A 19,880-nucleotide genomic window follows, 5' to 3' on the forward strand; every position below is an offset into this window, starting at 1 on the left:
CCTCACACCCAGGGTTCTTGGGATAAGCTTCAGATTTACCACAAGCTTGACCAGGATATAGAGATGACTGGAGATGAATGAATGAGGTGTCTTTCCTAACTCTTCCTTCATTATAGAACAGGAGGTTGAAAAATGTAGTGTATATATATATATATATATATATATATATCAGGGCTTTACATGAACTTTTTTGCTCACCGGCCACTGTGGCTAGTGGTTTTCCCGAGTCACTAGCCATTCAGCCTTTTCACTAGCCACAATTTTGTTGCCAGGAAATTGCAGTTTTTTTCTTCACCATGATACGTTAAAGTTCAGAAGATCTAGATTTAATTATGAATGGCAGCATATAATGTATCTCTACAGTAGCACTCAAGTATTCAGTGCTGTTAAGGTAGCTCCCTATATGAAAACATGCAACCAATTCAGACAAAAATATAAAACACAGTATTCTGTTTATTGAACTCAAATTCAAGCCCCTTACAATATGAAATATCGTATAATATGAAAAATAACATTCAGTACAACTGAACTGATTCTAATATTAAAAGTCCAATTCAAACATTTATCATTGAAAAACATTTGATGTTTTGACATGCAAGTATTATGTGTATTATCAAGTATTATTATGTATATTATGTATTATCTATTAATAGTGTGTGTGTGTGTGTGAGAGAGAGAGAGAGAGAGAGAGAGAGAGAGAGAACATGTGTAGAGAGAGACATTAAATGTCCTCATTACATTCATCATCAGATGAGTCTGAATGGTCCATGAAAAATGGTCTTCGTGACCTGAGGCTTCCAGCAGGCCGTAAGTTGATAGCTGGGGTGAGATCAACTTCTTTCCAGTCGCATGAATGTTTCTAAACAGCAGCTCCATCCTCTCCAGCTCAGCCGACTTCATGACAGCCAGGGACTGAAAGCAATGCTGTCCTGTAGTAAACCAGCCGTCTTCGCCTGTTTTGATGTTATAGTACCGACGTGTGCATTTGACTTTTCGTGGTCCTTTATAGTTTCGAGTTTAAAATTACTGGTGCCTGTCTTTGCCAGACTTTCTACAGTCTTCGCAGTACATGGTATTTTTGGTTTTGCTATGAACTAGCCAATCTCACCCAAACTTCCATTTGCCATTGAACTGTCTTATCTTCCTATTAGCGTCTTGTTCATCTCCATGGCCGCAGCCAGCTCTGAGGCCCCTGCGGTCTGGACCTCGGTCATTTTTAAGAGCTGAAAATACATTTGTACGCTAAATATTCAACTGGATAAAAAAATAAAGAAAGAATAACATTAAAACATGGGCGGCACGGTGGTGTAGTGGTCAGCGCTGTCACCTCACAGCAAGAAGGTCCGGGTTCGAGCCCCGTGGCCGGCGAGGGCCTTTCTGTGTGGAGTTTGCATGTTCTCCCCGTGTCCGCGTGGGTTTCCTCTGGGTGCTCCGGTTTCCCCCACAGTCCATAGACATGCAGGTTAGGTTAACTGGTGACTCTAAATTGACCGTATGTGTGAGTGTGAATGGTTGTCTGTGTCTATGTGTCAGCCCTGTGATGACCTGGCGACTTGTCCAGGGTGTACCCCGCCTTTCGCCCGTAGTCAGCTGGGATAGGCTCTAGCTTGCCTGCGACCCTGTAGAACAGGATAAAGCGGCTACAGATAATGAGATGAGATTAAAACGTCTCCGTAAAAAGTGCATTGTTAATTATATTAAACGCTGATTCTGTCTTCTATGTCTGTTTCGTGCACGCAGCTCTGAGACCAAGAACACAAACGAATGAGCGCGCGACTCGGGGGAGGAACGCAGTGCAGGAGACACGTTTTTTTCATGGTAACCATCAGTGCACTTTCATCAAGCTGTTAAATTTACATTTTCGAAGCAGCGCAGTTGTAGCCTACCTTGTTTGTGATTTTAAAAATAAATCATTCGATAAGCCAAAGCAATAGAGTGGAAAGTTTCAACTTATGTTTGCCTTGGATAACTTTGCCTAAAACATGGTGGTGTATACTGATTTTTTTCTCAGAATTTTTGTGTGTGTAGGTGTAACGGAGGCCAGATTGTTAATGTATCTTAGTTCCATAGGCTACATGGTGAGGGTATCTTTTGTCCTCATTGCTTGGGCCAGATCAAACCATTAAACAAGCTTAAATTATTCTTACTCTTGCCACATACATGATTTTTTTTTCAAAACTGACGATATTCAGTTCAAACACCATTAAAAGTAATTTCAGGAATAGATCTCTTGTGTGGCGTGTAATTCACCCCCTCATTTAAATATGTCAAACATTTTTCGGTGCGCGCTTTGCGCATCACGGACCTTGATGATTTTAAAATGCTGCTCCGGCCCTGCTCATCTCTGCCCCTTTTTCCCTGAGCAGCAGGGTTTGAAACTCCAGCTCTATGCCGCCACATAGTGCGCTTGTCAGTCGTCAGCAACTTTGTCGCTTCGTTCATTAACCGCAGGTTACCATATCACTAATTTTATCTGAGCCGTTAACGAACGTTCTAAACAATTCTAACATGTTGTCAGAATGTTTATGCAGGTGCTCATGGGAGTTGTAGGCGCGTAATATTGCATTGCAATGCGTTTATTATATTAGATTCCTTCAGAGAAAACTACAATTAAAATATATTGTCATACCACAGAATAAACCACCCGCCAAAGTGGCTAGTGAGACTAAAGTTATTACCCGGCAAAGCCGAATTTTACCCGCCTTTGGCGGGTGGGTGGGTGCTAATGTAAAGCCCTTAAAATTTTTAGCAAGTATCTACCAAGGGTTTGAATAATCTGAAACACTCCAAGGCTCTAATAGTAACGGTTCGCCACTGAGATTATATATCAGTGGCGAACCGTTACTATTAGAGCTGCGACTTCAGGTCAGCCAAAACTTAGCCAGACACACTAAAAAAGCAACAGGGCAAAGGATTTTGCAAGGGATTAGCGGCAGGTTGCCAGATCGCTCCGTTGTGTGCAATTGTCGATGTTGATTTTAAAAGTAACTAAGTAAATTACACAGGGAAATGAATACTTAAAAGGTAGACTGACTTTCAGATTTTTCAAGTGTAGGCCATAAAAAGAATTTTCCCCAACACCCAATTATCTTTGTTTAGTGGACTAAAAGCTACGGAATTTGAATCACGGACTTCCAATTTTATTAGTTTTTTTAAAATAGAACAATTAATGAATTTAGGACCACATGGCCCTAAATTCTCCACTATTTTTTCCTGCTTCACTGTGATGCAATACAAGATAATACATCATGCATCACGTGGTGCTTTCCCATTCAAGCGAGGCATTGTGGGATACAAATTTGAAAAAGGAGAGAAAAATGGAGGACGTGAGAGTGCAAATGAAACGTGAAAGACTAACTACAGTAATGGAAAGTGAGAAGAAAAGACGTTAAGTTGAGAAGGGAAGAAATGCAGGACCAAACTAATAAATATCGGTGGTCAGTGAGCACCTCGGTGTGATCAGCTGTTCATTTAGCGACAGAATGATGTAACTGTCAGTGCACAGTCAAAGGTAAACCTGTAGATGGCAGTAATGCACCACTGTGGATGCCAGCTGCCGTAAAACCCAAAAGAAGAAGATGACACTGAAAGGTAAACATGCAAATGTGCACACGGATTTCCTCTGTCTGCTTGACTGCGCGAAGTGAGTGATTTCATGCACATTATTTGCTCAAATTAAATAACTTCCCAGCCACAGAATGACCACTTTTTTTTTAAGATATTACAGAAATAAACATATATCGCAATGACCAAATGTCAGCGGGAACTAAATTTCACTGGTTTTATGAAATCGAAAGGCCGTCTACTTTTAAGTCTGAGACCAAAATCTTAGTTTCTCAGTCGTTAGCCTGTGCTACTTGCTCTCGATAGCACTGGCTTGACCACTTTATGAGCACTCGCTAACACTACTGATGAATGCTACACCAGCTGGAAGGTGACTTCACTGCTGCACTGACAGCGCTAACTCGCAGTTAAGCTCATGTGGGCCTTTGAGTAGGCCGAGGGCGATAGATTTTTGTTCCCTCCCACTATAAATCAAAGTCTGATTGGTTAATTCATCTGTCACTTCCTACATAAACATACACTGCCATGGCCTTCTGTCCCGGCAATGAAGTCCTAACCAATGAGTGAGCAGCTCTAAACTCTTCTCAGACTAGAGACAACAAACAAAAAAATTTCATTGGATAACTCGATTTTAATGTTTTCAGGACAGTAACCCTTTCATTTCTGAAGCTAGTTTGATAGAAAATGAGGCCAAATTAGAATTAAACAAGAATAATTATTATGAAAGAATGAAAGAAATGAAATATAAAATTTGAAATGCTGATATGGTTGGGCTTCTCTGAAGGCCTAGAAGGCCCTGATGGTTCCCCTCTGATTTACACCTCCTTGTCATTATTTTGTCAGCTAAATTGAATGTAGCTTAAGTTTAACCCTGACACCATGCTGCTATAAACCAGAACATTACACTGTGACATTATTATTACTCAGCCCAATGAGAGCTTTCTCTCGGACACTCTATACGCATGGTGTCTAAGGATTATGAATCAATAGGACCATGTCACTGTGCTTTCTCGAGTAGTTTATGATCATAATTGTTCTTGCTTCAGCAACAAGTTTAGTCTCTCACAGCTTTATTTATATATATATATATATATATATATATATATATATATATATATATGCGCACTCCCAATGAGTGTAAAATGTGTTTGTAAATAATCCCATGTTATTTTTTAAAAAGCAAATTAAAAATAAGCTCTGGATAAAACCCATCTATCTTATTTAAATAAAGATACAAATTTCATTGTCTGGGGCTCAAGTGTTTATGAGATACATTGCCTTGCACTTACGATCGGGTTCCCTGTGGTGGTAAATGTACGTCATTTGTACGTACGTAAGTCGTATGGTCACAAAAGCCATCAAAAATCAGGCCGATGCACTACCACATTCTCTTATGTATGGAGCTTCGCTCTGCACACGCTATAATGGGCATCAGACAACATACACAGCATCCCTGAGACATTTTATGTATAAGAACAATTACACAAGCCAACTAACTCTCGTCAGTTACTGTAACACATCAGTTACTGTAATTCTGCACATATCTCAAAATACAGTGGTTGTATGAATAATACTGTGCATCTGCTCAGTTTCAGAAAATTCAGTGCTCATTTCACTGCAACTGACAGATTCAAAGTCTTAACTACCTCACTGTCATGAGGCATCAGGGTGGCCAAGAGACAGTATTCCAGGAACATTACTGTCTACTTCAATGACAGCAGAGACACCAGGAACCTGTGGCGGGGGATTCAGACCATCACAGACTATAAACCCTCGCCGCAGACCTGTGATAACTCCACCTCTCTGCTGAATCAGTTGAATGACTTCTTCGCTCACTTTGAGGCAGACAACAGCCCCACGGCACAGAAGACCCCACCACCTCCTGGCGACCAGGTGTTAACGCTGTCCCCAGACAGCGTGAGGAGAGCTCTCAGGACGACAAATGCACGGAAAGCCCTGGGTCCTGATAACATTCCTGGTCGTGTCCTGAGAGACTGTGCCAAGGAGCTCACAGATGTCTTTACAGACATCTTCAACATCTTGTTGAGCCAGGCTGTTGTCCCCACGTGCCTCAAAGCCACCACCATCATCCCGGTCCCAAAGAAGCCGTCTCCCTCCTGCTTCAATGACTACCGCCCTGTCGCACTCACTCCCATCCTCATGAAGTGCTTCGAGCGGCTAGTCATGCGGCATATCAAGTCTGCCCTCCCCCCCGCCCTGGACCCTTTCCAGTTTGCATATCAGTCCAACCGTTCAACCGATGACGCCATCTCCACTACCATCCATTCAGCCCTCACCCACCTGGAGACAAAAGACTCATATGTCAGAATGCTGTTCATAGACTTTAGCTCAGCATTCAACACAATCATTCCTCAGCAGCTCATTCATAAACTGGACCAGCTGGGACTCAACACCTCCCTGTGCAACTGGCTGCTGGACTTCCTGACGGGGAGACCACAGGCTGTACCGGTCGGCAGCAACTCCTCCAGCACCATCACATTGAACACGGGGGTCCCCCAAGGATGTGTGCCAAGCCCCCTCCTCTTCATTCTGCTGACCCATGACTGCACACCAACATCCAGCTCTAATCTCTTCATTAAGTTTGCGGATGACAGGACTGTGGTGGGTCTCATCAACAATGGCGATGAGACAATCTACAAGAGTGAGGTGAGCCGCTTGGCCATGTGGTGCAAGGACAACAATCTCCGCCTGAATGTGGAGAAGACAAAGGAGATTGTTGTGGACTTCAGGAGAGAGCACACCCAGCATGCTCCATTATCTGTCGACGGTGCTGCAGTGGAGAGAGTGAGCAGCACCAAGTTTCTGGGTGTGCCCATCTCTGAAGACCTGTCCTGGAGCAACAACACCGCATCACTGGCCAAAAAAGCCCAACAGCGCCTGTACTTCCTCCGCAAACTGAGGAGAGCAAGAGCCCCGGCCCCCATCATGCACACTTTCTACAGAGGCACCATCGAGAACATCCTGACCAGCTGCATCACCGTGTGGTACGGCGCCTGCACCGTGTCCTGCTGCAAGTCTCTGCAGCGCATCGTGAGAGCAGCTGAGAGGATCAGTGGTGTCTCTCTCCCTTCTCTAATGGATATCTATAACTCCCGCCTCACCCACAAAGCCATCAGGATTGCAGGTGACCCCACCCACCCATCTCACAGCCTCTTCAGCCTGCTGCCATCGGGGAGGAGACTGCGGAGTCTCCAGGCCAAAAACCAGCAGGCTCAAGAACAGTTTCTTTCACCAGGCAGTCAGGAGGCTCAACTCCCTCCCTGTTCTGCCCCTCCTCCCCCCTCTGCCCCTGCCACAGATTCTGCCCGTACACCCCCCTGCCCCCCCTTCAGCATCTGACATGTCACTCTCACAGTCCCCCCCCCAACACACACACACACACACACACACACACACACACACACACACACACACACACATACTCTCAACGTTTATTAACACACTGAACTCAGGGACTGCACATTTCACTTTACCTCGCTCATTTGCACTATTCCGCACTACCTCACCTTAACAGCTATTAGTTTGTTTATACTGCTTATTTCATGTTTACCTGCTATACCTCAAGTGCCCTTGACTGTTTATTTGCTCCAATTTGTGTGTGTGTGTCTGTGTGCGTGTGTGTGTGTATATGTGTGTAGAGTGTTTAGTCTATGTCTAGTTTATTAGTGCTGTCAAAAATGTCGCGTTATTAACGCGTTAACTTGACTCAATTTTAACGGCGATAATTTTTTTATCGCGAGATTAACGCTCTGTGACATGATGTAGGTTTTTCATAAGCTTTTGAAACTGCCAGGAACTTGGAACAGAGACTTTGCTTAGAAAAACTATAGCAGCTAGACTGTAATGCCCCACACAGCCAGAGTCCTCTGCCCTCCTCCCCCAAAGAACCAGCGCGGGCAGGGCGCGCTAGTAGAGATGGGATTTATGGCTCTTTGATGGGATCCGCATCTTTGTGATCCGTTCTTTGAAAAGAGCCGTTCAAAAGACTGGCTCATTTGGCTCTTTTTAAATATTTATTCAGTTTTAAGAAGACTGCGTCTAAAGAAGCCAGATCCCTCTGAACTGTAAACTCAATGCTATCCCAGAAATCCTTCCTGTAATATGCAAATTTGGCCACCTCTGATTGGACAGCGCGACGCATCAACAGGCAGAAAGTGTAAAAGTACAAAATGTGTTAAGTGAGCTGAAACAGTAAAGATCTGATTCAATGCAATAATTATCAACGAACAACTTAAAGTTAATATAATAGTGTACTTTATATTATAATCAAGCATGTCAAGCCTACCGTCACTGTGTAACCTGTCTCTCTGATGAGAGTTGTAGACTAACTCAAGCAGTAGATCACTTCACTCATGGTTCTCTTGCTAGCCTCGGGACGAAGAGCCACGGTGCTCAGCTTAGGTTTCACTTTGCAGTGGCTGTGTCAAGACGTGTTATGCTTTGCAATAAAAAAAACATTGGTACAAAACAAGCCCATTCACTTTTTTATGCTGGTAAGAGAATTACAATGGTTTTTCATGTGACAAAAATGTGCGATTAAATTGCGATTAATCACGAGTTAACTATGACAGTTGCGACATTAATCGCGATTAAATATTTTAATCGCTTGACAGCACTAATATATATATATATATATATATATATATATAGAGAGAGAGAGAGAGAGAGAGAGTGAGTGTTTAGTCTATGTCTAGTTCTTATCTAGAGTGTTTATACTGTTTATATTGTTTATTTCAATTATTCTATTTTTATTTATTGCATTGCCTGTTTGCACCGTGGGTCAGAGAGGACTGAAATTTCATCTGTGCTGTATGTCGAGCATGTATAGCATATTTGACAATAAAGTTGACTTGACTTGACTTGTATTAAAGTGTCTCATTAATGTCAAATCCAGTCTGTGAACCAACTGTTCAACACACATCATGTAATTCAACTCACCCTCTCCGACCATGGACACGCCCACAGACATGCCCATGAACTTGCTCTTGGTCCAGACATGGGCGTTGACACACATTCCACGCTCCTTACACTCACAGTAGAACCCTGAGACCGGTGGGTGGTGTGAGACCTGCTCAGCCACAAAGTGCAGCCGGTAGCAGTGAGCAGGATTGGCTGAGGTGGGGGGCGTGGCTGAAGGCGCCATGACAGAAGTGTTGGTCCTGAGGGGTCGTACCTTTTCACGGGGGACATCCCAGCTGCACAGAAAGCTTTCTCCAAGGATGGGGTTATAGGGCTTTTTGGCCACAGCACCTTTGCGTCCCTCATGAAAGGCAGTTAGGTAGTATTCCACGAAGCGCACTATGCGCTCTTCTGGTGTTGCTCCAGCTGTGATGGCCAGGAACATATCAGGATGGGCCATGAAGTTAGCGTACATCTCCAGCAGAGAGCGCTTCTCCAGGATAAAGGTAGGTAGTACTACCTAGGAGAGAGAGAGATAAGAGCATGGACTCTAATTATGTCACTAATCCATTGTAAGTCATCAGACATGACAGCACATAGAGCCAGGATGCTTGCAAATACAACTGAAAGCACATTACTTCTTTTGAGCTATTTAAGTTATTCCACAAAATCGAGTCATACATGAGCTGATAGCCATGTACGGCGAGATTGAGTGAAATAACTGTTTTATTCTATGCACGTTCACTGGATTTTGACAAACAGAGCATTTTTATTTTTTGCAAATTCGAGAAATAAAAACTTTATACAAAACGTCAGACAAAATAATTTCTGCTTAGAAGGTAAACAAACTGGCGAAATGACAGGAGCAATTTGTGAAAAATGCTATAATAATCATTCTTGAAAAATAAAAAAAAAAATACGTTCTTACTATCAAATACTTTTATTCCATATTTTGTTGCCTTTTTTGTATTGGGGGGGGGGGGGGGGGGGGGGTCCTTCTTCAGGGTTTTTTGGTGGTTGGCAAACCAACTTAAAGGTGCATTACTGCCACCGACTGGGCTGGAGAGTGGAACAGGCGATATTGGGGGGGTTACTATATTCTTTGAGCTCTTTCTGTTTCTTTTAAATACTTGATAATTTTGGGGGTTTTGTTTTCGAGTAGAGCTTTTATTTCATCCTCGGTTAGTTCAGCAACACGCTCCGCCATTTTGTTTTTCTCTCCTCACGGTATATGAGCTGATAGCCTAGTAGTAGAGTAGCCAATCAGAGTGCGCGATTGCTCATATCCAGTGAATGTGGACACAATAATAAACTTTATGTATGGACTGGCATTATATTCAGTGTGTATTCCGGTCTCACACTCAGTGTTCCTGGGATAGACTTCGGCTCCACTATGACCTCAGGATTGCTGAAGATGAATGAATGAGTGAACTGTATGTATGTCTAGTAGAGGGGACTTATCAGGGACTAAATATGTGGCAAAAAAGCTGAGATAGGACACTAAAAGTGCTTCTGACTGAAAGTTGGAAATTGTGTTTCAAGTATTCTTCTGCACTGCAGGAGCAGCGTTCAAACAGAGAAAGATTAGATGTGATCTCACAAGACTGCACTATTCTGAAAGTACACTGAACTGAAAAATCGACCGGGTCAGAAACCAAAACAAAAGTCCTTACTCTTACCAAAACCCAGGCGCAGAAAAGCAAATCAAGTAAAGCCAAAATATTAACAAATCAGTTTGCTTACATCCCTTTACTCTGTTTTGACATCATTGTTTTGTTAACCAAAATGTTTTTCATTGTTTTAAAGCCAATAATAGTATGATGTGGAATTATAATCAAATAAGTGCATATTGATCATCAGTTTTGATTGAATTATTGAATAAAGTCCTAAGGCTGAATATGGAGCATATTCACAAGAGCTATATCTACGGATTCTTGATTCGACCCATTTCTGTCTCACGCCGTCTCACACACACACACACACACTCTCGCTGCTCCCTCAATAATCGATGAGGCCCAATCCACTGCTGAGACATATTAATAAACGTGATTCTGTGTGACGTTCAATCTCTGGATCAATGTGCTGTCCTTTCGCCCCAGGCCTAACAATCTCTAACACACATCATTATCTTTACTCATCCGTGAGTCCCAGAGACCTGCATTGATCCCTACTGAATGCTTTTAACCTCAGCTAAGCCCTGCAGGAAATATACGGGCAAAAATAACCAACCTGTTTTTCTCTAGAAGTGCTATGTACGACAAGATTTTTAATCAATACACTTTTATTACCTCTGTCAAATTCATCATGGCCATCATTCATCATGTTCTGGGAAGTCATGGATATTGTAAGGTGAACAAAGATTAATTGACATTATGAAACGATATCCCACTTTATGCTTATATTTGTGTCTGTGAGAATCGCTACAGAAAAGAACTGCATATTATTATACGTTATCATGATTTGTATAGTGGATGTTCCACATTCATGGATTTATGTGTGATTGATGACATGGTAGTTTTCTTCTGTGAGATGATTATTTAGCACTTACAAAAGGAGTTTCCAGTGTCAGCACTTATCTTATTTCAGTTATCTTATTAACTGAAACTGGTGAGGGAGCTATTGTTTACAGCTCTTATTTTAGTGCAACATTAAATGTAACTATTATTGTAGAAAATGCACAAGTCACATTCTTTAATTTAAAAAAAAAGGCTAATATTGGCAAAATTTATGAATTATAAGAGGAACTTCCACATGTTAAGCACTTCCTGTTGGGCTACATCAGACTGCATCATTGATTATTTTCCAGTAACAGCACACCCAGGTGTTTTATACTCCTTATATAGCGTGCATTGTTGCTGCATTTGTGCTACTAATATTCTTATGCAATATTATTTTGTATCTTCTAAAAATTGCTCTATTGTTTGATTCAGACAATTTAGTAACATGCAGTAAAATCAATCATGAAAAGAGATACACAGAGCCAAGGCCTCACTTTCTGTTTATAAATGCCTTGAGACCTCAAGAATGGCAAAGGAATAGTTTTAAGCATTAACAATAAATCTAATATAGTAATTTTTAGAATTAAAATGATTCATATAGGTAGCGGTCTGAGTGAATAACTTTGACATCTGTGATGTCACCGCAGGAAGGCTGTCGGTCTCATCGCCATTTCCGCTATACTAAAACACAGAGCTGACTGCAACTTCGAGCTTCCATTTTGAGTTAATTTATCACCATGCCACGTAGATGTGTTGCTGGCAGGTGCAGCAACATGACAGAAGGTGGATTTACGTTGCATTCATGGCCCAAGAATGTTCAAACTGCAAAGATTTGGACGCGTTTTGCGAGAAGTTCACGGGCACATCGGGCACCTACGAAGTGGTCTCTCCTCTGCTCTGCACATTTTACTGAAGACTCATACGAGACCTCTGATCTGTTGAGGAGCGTTGGCTATAAGCCCGCATTGAAAGAGGGTGCAGTACCAACAACTAAAGGAAAAGAAAACTACAAAAGGAAAGTAAGTTCAGTTGCACCAGTTCTCCCGGAGTGTGAGCCAAGGTTTGCTGCTAAAACCCAGAACGGAAGGGGATGGGACTTGACATATTATCACTCGGCCAGTGACCTCCCCACGGTTGTTGCTAGAACCGGTGACGTCCGTTCCGGGTTTTAGTAATTGCCTGAACCGAGCAGTAATGGCGGAGTACTCAGTATGGAGAAAATGGAGAATGAGTGGACCAGCCGTCTGATTTCTCCGCTGGATATGTTCGCCTCAGCAGCAATATCTCGCCCTTACGTGGAAGAAGCAAATGAACGGAGAACTGAACGAACAACTGAAAGTCAGATTGTTTCAAAACAATCGGCCACAAGGTCGGCCTTCAAGAAGCGAGAACACAGACAGGTAAGCTCCGACTTTCATTTGGATACAAAACAACAAAAACACTCGTTGTTTACCTGCATTTAGATTAATACATGTAACTTGTATTGTGTGTTTAAGCTACCGGTATAAGATTATTTAATTTGCTTCAGAATGTGATTGTCTCAGTTCATCTGATTATTTAATTCGCCTTTTACGTTTTATCAGTGAAAATGCATGCATGTACATGTATGTTGCATACTGTAAGTTATAACACCTATCTTGTTTTAATGAGAGTCAACCCACAATCAGTGAAGGCAAATCAGTCTTAGTTGAGCAAGTCAGTAACGGTATTTCTTACTTTCACCATAAATTTTTATTTATATGACTTTGGTCTATAGCTGTCAAAGGCCTTGGCCTTAAAACCAGTTCCTGCTGTGACGTCACGCACTCAGGGCTGACTGGCTCAGCGGGGCAGCTCGAATGCCAACTTTGCAGTTGATTTTAGCTCTCAAAAATATATATATTTTTAATTCCCATTTATGCAGCATATAAGAGTCAAGGATGGAGATACTATCCACTCAGAAATTTATTTAAAAATATAGGTTCTGCGTATCTCCTTGAAGGAGAGAGAGAGCTGTGTAATATATATAACAGTTATTCCACGAAATTGAGTTGTACATGAGCTGATGGCTGACGAGGCGCATAGAATAACCATTTTATTCTATCCACATTCACTGGATTTTGACAAACGGAGCATTTTTATTTTTATTTTTCGCAAATTTGATAAATAAAAACTTTATACAAAACACCCAACAAAATAATTTCCGCTGAGAATGTAAACAAACCAGCGAAATGACAGCTGCAATTTGTGAAAAATGCGATAATAATAATTCTTAAAAAATAAAAAAGATACATTCTTACCATCAAATACTTTTATTCCATGTTTTGTTGCTTTGTGTACTTTTGGGGGTTTTGTTTTTGAGAGTTTTTATTTCATCCTCGCTTGGTTCAGTAACACGCTCCACCATTTTGTTTTTCTCTACTCACAGTATATGAGCTGATATCCTAGTAGTAGAGTAGCCAATCAGAGAACGCAATTGCTCATATCCAGTGAATGTTAATAGAATAAATTAAATTATCTGGACACGAGTGTTTTACTAGAAATATGCCACTTGTATTTATCATACAAGCTACATCTGCGACATGGAGACCCAAAACCGTGACCTAAATCTCTTTATTTTTTTCGCGGTCCAAATCCTGCACTGTGATTGGCTGGGAAGTGGGTCCATATCCTATGGTACAGACCCCAGTTACAGATCTCTGGCAACTCGCTCGTTCATAACAACAAACATAGTAGCAATTTTTGTCAACATTTATTTTCGCATTTTTCAAGAGAATAGCATTAATTTTACAGCATGGATAGCGATAACGACAGTGTTCACAGTGAAAGCGAGTTTTACTACCCTGAGGAAGACAAAATTAAAGAAAACATTTCAGGAGAAAGCTAAAAACCTCTAACTTGCTAACGCTGAGCAAAAACATGGCTGAATCCTGAATGGCTCCTATTTCTATAAATAGGGGACTACATAGGCGGCAAAATGTAGTGTTTTTTCCTGCCATGGAAGTGCACTTGTATACCGAGGAGGAATCCATTTGCATTACAGCCGTGAATGAAGATTCAAAATGGCGGCTCGGCTCAGTTTTCCCTTTCGGGCGCTCTTGTTTTCTGTTAGAATTTGGTAAAGAAAAAAAATAAATATATTATTTACCAGCTTAAGGTCGGTCCGTATGGTGAAATATCGTGACCTCAGCCTTGAATACTGACCTCGGCCCAGAGGGCCTCGCTCAGTACTTTCAAGACCTCGGTCACAGTATTTCACCATACGGACCTCCCAGCTGGTAAATAACATATATATATCACGCCGATGACATCACTCCCAGTGTTTTCCTGCTGACGAGATGCGTGTTGTCAAAATGGCGAACTGGGTCAGAATTAAAATTCTTGTGATTAACTTGCATGTTGTTTTTTGACATGTCCATATAATGTACTTACATTGTACTTTATAACCATATAAAGAACATTACACGGTGGCACGAAGATATGAAGTTTATCTTCTCGTGTTGAAAATATTTTCACCACTCGAAGATAAACTTCATATCTTCATGCCACTGTGTAATATCCTCTATATACAGTATATGTGTGTGTTTGATATAGACAGCAGACCAATAAAACATTGGGATTTCTGTCCAAGCCAATCACACACACAATGAGTCAACCTGATGACTGTCTCTGTGTGTGTACATACCCGTGTGAGGTCCATGCCCAGTTTGAGCTGGGAGAGCAAGTGGAGGATGATACTCCTCTGGTCATCCAACACTCCCAGGTCCTCTTCCTCATTGTCCTCAGTGTCTGTGCTCTCCTCACTGGGGTCCATTGCGTTTGCACTGGAGTGCTGCTGGAACACAGAAACTGGTTACTAACTCCCACTGACTGTGATGCACAAGGGCCTGCTGCAGACACACTGAACTTTAGAGAGGCATGAGATATCGAATTCCTGAATCAACGCAAAGAAAGACGGTTGGTCTTTTTTAGGGAGAGAGCAATAAAGTGGTTGAAATGCATACATTACATTTACATGTACTTTTGTATTTCAGTAACCTGTTTTATATTTGATACGTGATATCTTTTTAAGAGTTCTTAAATCAAAGTAATTTTGGAGTCACATTATCATCATCAGTCTATTTTTTTAATGTTGTAGGCTCAGTCTTTAGATCTGAGGTAAAGTCCTGTCATCATAATCACAGTAATAGCTAGTTCATGTCATGATAGCGGTCCGTGTTATGCTTTTTCCACATGCCCCAAACAGTCTGAAGGGGGCTTCATCAGAGAATATAACTTTTTGCAGGACTTTCTGTAGACTGCAGAGGACTGGGGTAAAGTTATTTTCTCTGATGAAGCCCCCTTCAGACTGTTTGGGTCATTTGGAAAAATGATTGTCCAGAGAAGAAAAGGTGAGCGCTACTATGAGTCCTGTGTCTTGCCAACAGTAAAGCATCTTGACACTATTCATGTGTGGGGTTGCTTCTCATCCAAGCGAGTGGGCTCACTCACAATTTTGCCCAAGAACACTGCCATGAATATAGAATGGTATCAGAACATCCTCCAAGAGCAACTTCTCCCAACAATCCAGGAGCAATTTGGTGATGAACAATGCGTTTTCCAGCATGATGGAGTACCATGTCACAAGGCAAAAGTGATAACTAAGTGGCTCGGGGAACAAAACATTTAAATTTTGGGTCCATGGCCAGGAAACCCCCCAGATCTTAATCCCATCCAGAAGAACTGGGGCTGAACCTATGGTCAATCCTCAAAAAGCGGGTGGACAAAGAAAGACCTAAAAATTGTGATAAACTCCAAGCACTGATTATGCAAGAATGGGTTGCCATCAGTCAGGATTTGGCCCAGAAGCTGATATCCAGCGAGCCAGGGCGAATTGCAGGAGTCTTGAAAAAGAAGGGTCAACACTGTAGATATTGACTCTTTGCATAAACTTGATGTATTTGTCAATAAAAGCCTTTGAAACTTATGAAACGCTTATAATTGTACTTCAGTATACCATAGAAACATCTGACAAAAAGATCTAAAAACACTGAAGCAGCAAACTTTGTGAAAACTAAAATTTGTGTCAGTCTCAAAACTTTTGGCCACGACTATACTGGTGCACTGTATCACTATGTGCTTCTGTTTGTCGACTAAATGAAGCTACATATATTTAGCTGGGGGGTTTTTTCGTGCTAGATTAGTTTGCACTGAATGTTCACATTTTACACAGGATCTTAACAGAAGTGGGAAGTGGTGCATTTCCAATAAAGTGTACTTTTTCCAATAAAGTGTATTTATAGGAGTATTTTTTTTAATGTATCAGAATTTTCACTCTGACTCGAGTACATTTATGATTAAAAATGTACTTACACTCCGTTAGATAGCATTACACATTTCTAATTGTTTAATTTATTAAATGATTTTTATTCACAGGGCAGCATGGTGGTGTAGTGGTTAGCGCTGTCGCCTCACAGCAAGAAGGTTCTGGGTTCGAGCCAAGCGGCCGGCAGGAGCCTTTCTGTATGGAGTTTGCATGTTCTCCCTGTGTCCGCGTGGGTTTCCTCCGGGTGCTCCGGTTTCCCCCACAGTCCAAAGACATGCAGGTTAGGTTAACTGGTGGCTCTAAATTGACCGTAGGTGTGAATGTGAGTGTGAATGGTTGTCTGTGTCTATGTGTCAGCCCTGTGAAGACCTGGCGACTTGTCCAGGGTGTACCCCGCCTTTCGCCCATAGTCAGCTGGGATAGGCTCCAGCTTGCCCGCGACCCTGCACAGGATAAGCGGTTACAGATAACGGATGGAAATGAATGGATTTTTATTCACATGTGCACAGCTTCTACGATGTTGACTGCTTTGATACACAGAATTTGAACACACAAATGGACAACCATAAATGAAGTACAGAACTGTGTTTTATTTTAAGAGATTAAACAGTGTTGTGACTGGTATTTTTGTTTCAAAGGGAAAATGAGGAGAAGGGAGGCAGGCTTACGACTCAAACATCCCATTTATTTTCATTCACTTTCTTTTTTTGTTATTTAATTTCTCAGATCCAGTACTGTGCAAAAGTCTTAGGCACATGTAAAGAAATGCTGTAGACCAAAAATGACCAAAAATAATGAAATGAAATGTTTCAACATAAAAAAAAATACTATAAACAGCAGTAAGCCATAATAAATGAAACAAAGTCAATATTTGGTGTGAGACGGCCTTCAGATTAAAAAAAAAATAGTAGTCTGAGGTACAGTGAGTGCAGTTTTATAAGGAAATGAGCTGTAGGTTTTACTGAGCATCTTCCAGAACCAGCCCCAGTTCTTCTGGACACTTTGACTGTCGCACTTGCTTCTTCATTTTGCACCAAAACCCAGCAGCCTTCATTATGTTTTCTTTTTTAATCTGAAAAGTGCTCTGTTATGTAATATGCTGCTCAGATACAAACTTTTTTTTTCCCTGTAACATTTAATTTTGTGCTGGAAAACGAATGTTAGGACTCTAAAATGTTTTTGTACTGACTCGATAATGTAGAAGTCATGAAATAGAAATCTATCACAAAGTTTGTATGAAAAAAAATAGGGTGCCTAAGATTTTACACGTTTTTGTTGATAATCTTGTTGAAAATAATTATTTCTTGATGAGGAATTTGTTTTTTTTTTCTCTAAATAAGTTTATTTCAATTAAAGTTTGGATTTCTCTAATTTTTTTCAGTGTGATATGAAGTTACTAAACCAAAAGGTGGATTTTGTCTAACTCTTTTTACTAATCTTTACAAGGGTGCCAATAATCGTCAAGGCTGATATATATATCACACACACACACACACACACACACACACACACACACACACACACACACACACACACACACACACACAAATATATATATCACTTGAATGAGAAGATTTTATGTTATGTTTTATAGACAAGCACTTTAAATTTGTATTTCGGGCAGAACTGATATTTTGATACATTTGAATGCATTAGTTTATATATGTAATCAACCATTATATGATGTTACGCATTACTTGACAGAGGTGGACAAAGTACCCAACTTCATTACTTAAGTCAAAGTACAGATCCCACTGGTTAAATGTTACTCCAATACAAGTGAAAGTTGTCCAGTCATATTTTTACTTACAGTAAGTTAAAGTACTGAAGTACTTGCTTTTAAAAATACTTAAGTATTAAAAGTACATTTTCTGTCAACGCATCGTTGTATTATTGCCACAACGCTTACAAAACCTAATGCTATTACCAAAGACAGAAATGTGAATTCACTAAATGAATGCAGGCTGTGCCATCATGGTGGCTTAACATTAAGCTAGCTAGTCAGTGAAATTCCACCTGACATGCTAGCAAACTCTTTTCAAACTCAAAATCATATTGTGTAGCTAACGCTACTAGAAAAGAAAGATTTCGACATTCTGTTTATTTGGCAACATTATACTAAAACATATTTCTGAAAGGGGCGGCACGGTGGTGTAGTGGTTAGCGCTGTCGCTTCACAGCAAGAAGGTCCGGGTTCGAGCCCCGTGGCCGGCGAGGGCCTTTCTGTGCGGAGTTTCGGGTGCTCCGGTTTCCCCCACAGTCCAAAGACATGCAGGTTAGGTTAACTGGTGACTCTAAATTGAGCGTAGGTGTGAATGTGAGTGTGAATGGTTGTCTGTGTCTATGTGTCAGCCCTGCGATGACCTGGCGACTTGTCCAGGGTGTACCCCGCCTTTCGCCCGTAGTCAGCTGGGATAGGCTCCAGCTTGCCCGCGACCCTGTAGGACAGGATAAAGTGGCTACAGATAATGAGATGAGATGAGATAATGAGATGAGACTTTCAGTTAGGTATAGTCTGTTCGTCTTACAGTGCTCTTAGCCAAACTGGCCTGGCTTATCTGTGTGTGTGTGTGTGTGTGTGTGTGTGTGTGTGTGTGTGGTCTCTGCTGTAGTCACTCATGCATAAGCCCTACATAGTTGCTTATACATAATATAACACAGCCCACAAGTGCATTTCCCAATACACAGTGTGAAAGGAATTAAAAAAGTTTTGCCATCCATCACGCATATGTTTCATAGATATGTGAGAAATATCACATCCTTTCATCTCTGAGGATTACTTTTTATTGTTTCATGAATATATGAGCAACTCTGAGGCACCAGATGGGAACTGAAAAACAGCCTTATACTTCAGGCAACAGTGGATTCTGTGAGTGGCTTGTAAACTGAAAAAAGGCGGCTAACTTTATGTTCAATATGTTGATTTGATCTGCTTCCCTCGTCTTTCTATCACTAATGCTGGTGGTGTTTGGTGAATTGTGAGTTTAGGAGAAGCGGATGGAGCTCGCTGAGGGGAATGGGGAAGCCTGGCTCTGTGCTCAGAGCAGCAGTGCTATTTTAACTGAATATTTCATAAAAGAGGCATGTTGCTGTTATGTGTTCTTCTCTTCTTTACAGAAGCCACACTTTCAAAGGGAACTGGAGAAGCAATGCTCAATCAGGCCACTTTCAAGGTCAAACATCACGTGGCACTCAAATATCTAAAAAGCTCATGACTGAACAGAAGCCCATAGATCAGAATGGCAAAATGGGAAAGAAAAGGCAGCAGTGTTTTCACACAGGGAAATGGGATTTTACTTCCAAATACCAAATCTAATATTATTTAACCTCACGTAGAATCACATGCACTTGATCTTACCAAGTAGCAATTTATCACAATGACTCGTTGAATATATGACACTTTGATTTTATATATCAACAATGTTGGCGGCAAAACCTGGCCATGAGCGCCAACATTTCTATCCTATGGCACAATTTTATATGAATATATATGAAAAGTTTGCAGCTTTAAATATGACTCACTGAAATTAAAGAAAAACTCTGGCACCAGTCCTGCTAGAACACAAAGTAGTAAACATTAAAGAACAGCACATTCAGAGTTACATTTCCAACTT

The 19,880-nt window shown here is 41.2% G+C and overlaps 1 protein-coding gene across 2 annotated transcripts in view; it reads right to left on the reverse strand.

The window, feature by feature from the left end:
- osbpl10b (oxysterol binding protein-like 10b) overlaps positions 1–19,880 on the reverse strand; it is a 120,993-nt gene that overhangs the window by 25,197 nt on the left and 75,916 nt on the right. For both annotated transcript variants that reach the window (XM_060922278.1, XM_060922277.1), the window contains 2 exons: positions 14,647–14,793; positions 8,524–9,004 (listed from right to left, as the gene is read on the reverse strand). In XM_060922278.1, the coding sequence (XP_060778261.1) occupies positions 8,524–9,004; positions 14,647–14,793 (628 nt within the window). The remainder of the gene's footprint in view (positions 1–8,523; positions 9,005–14,646; positions 14,794–19,880) is intronic.

The sequence above is a fragment of the Neoarius graeffei genome, chromosome 5 (assembly GCF_027579695.1).
Source record: "Neoarius graeffei isolate fNeoGra1 chromosome 5, fNeoGra1.pri, whole genome shotgun sequence".
Classification (NCBI taxonomy): Eukaryota; Metazoa; Chordata; class Actinopteri; order Siluriformes; family Ariidae; genus Neoarius; species Neoarius graeffei.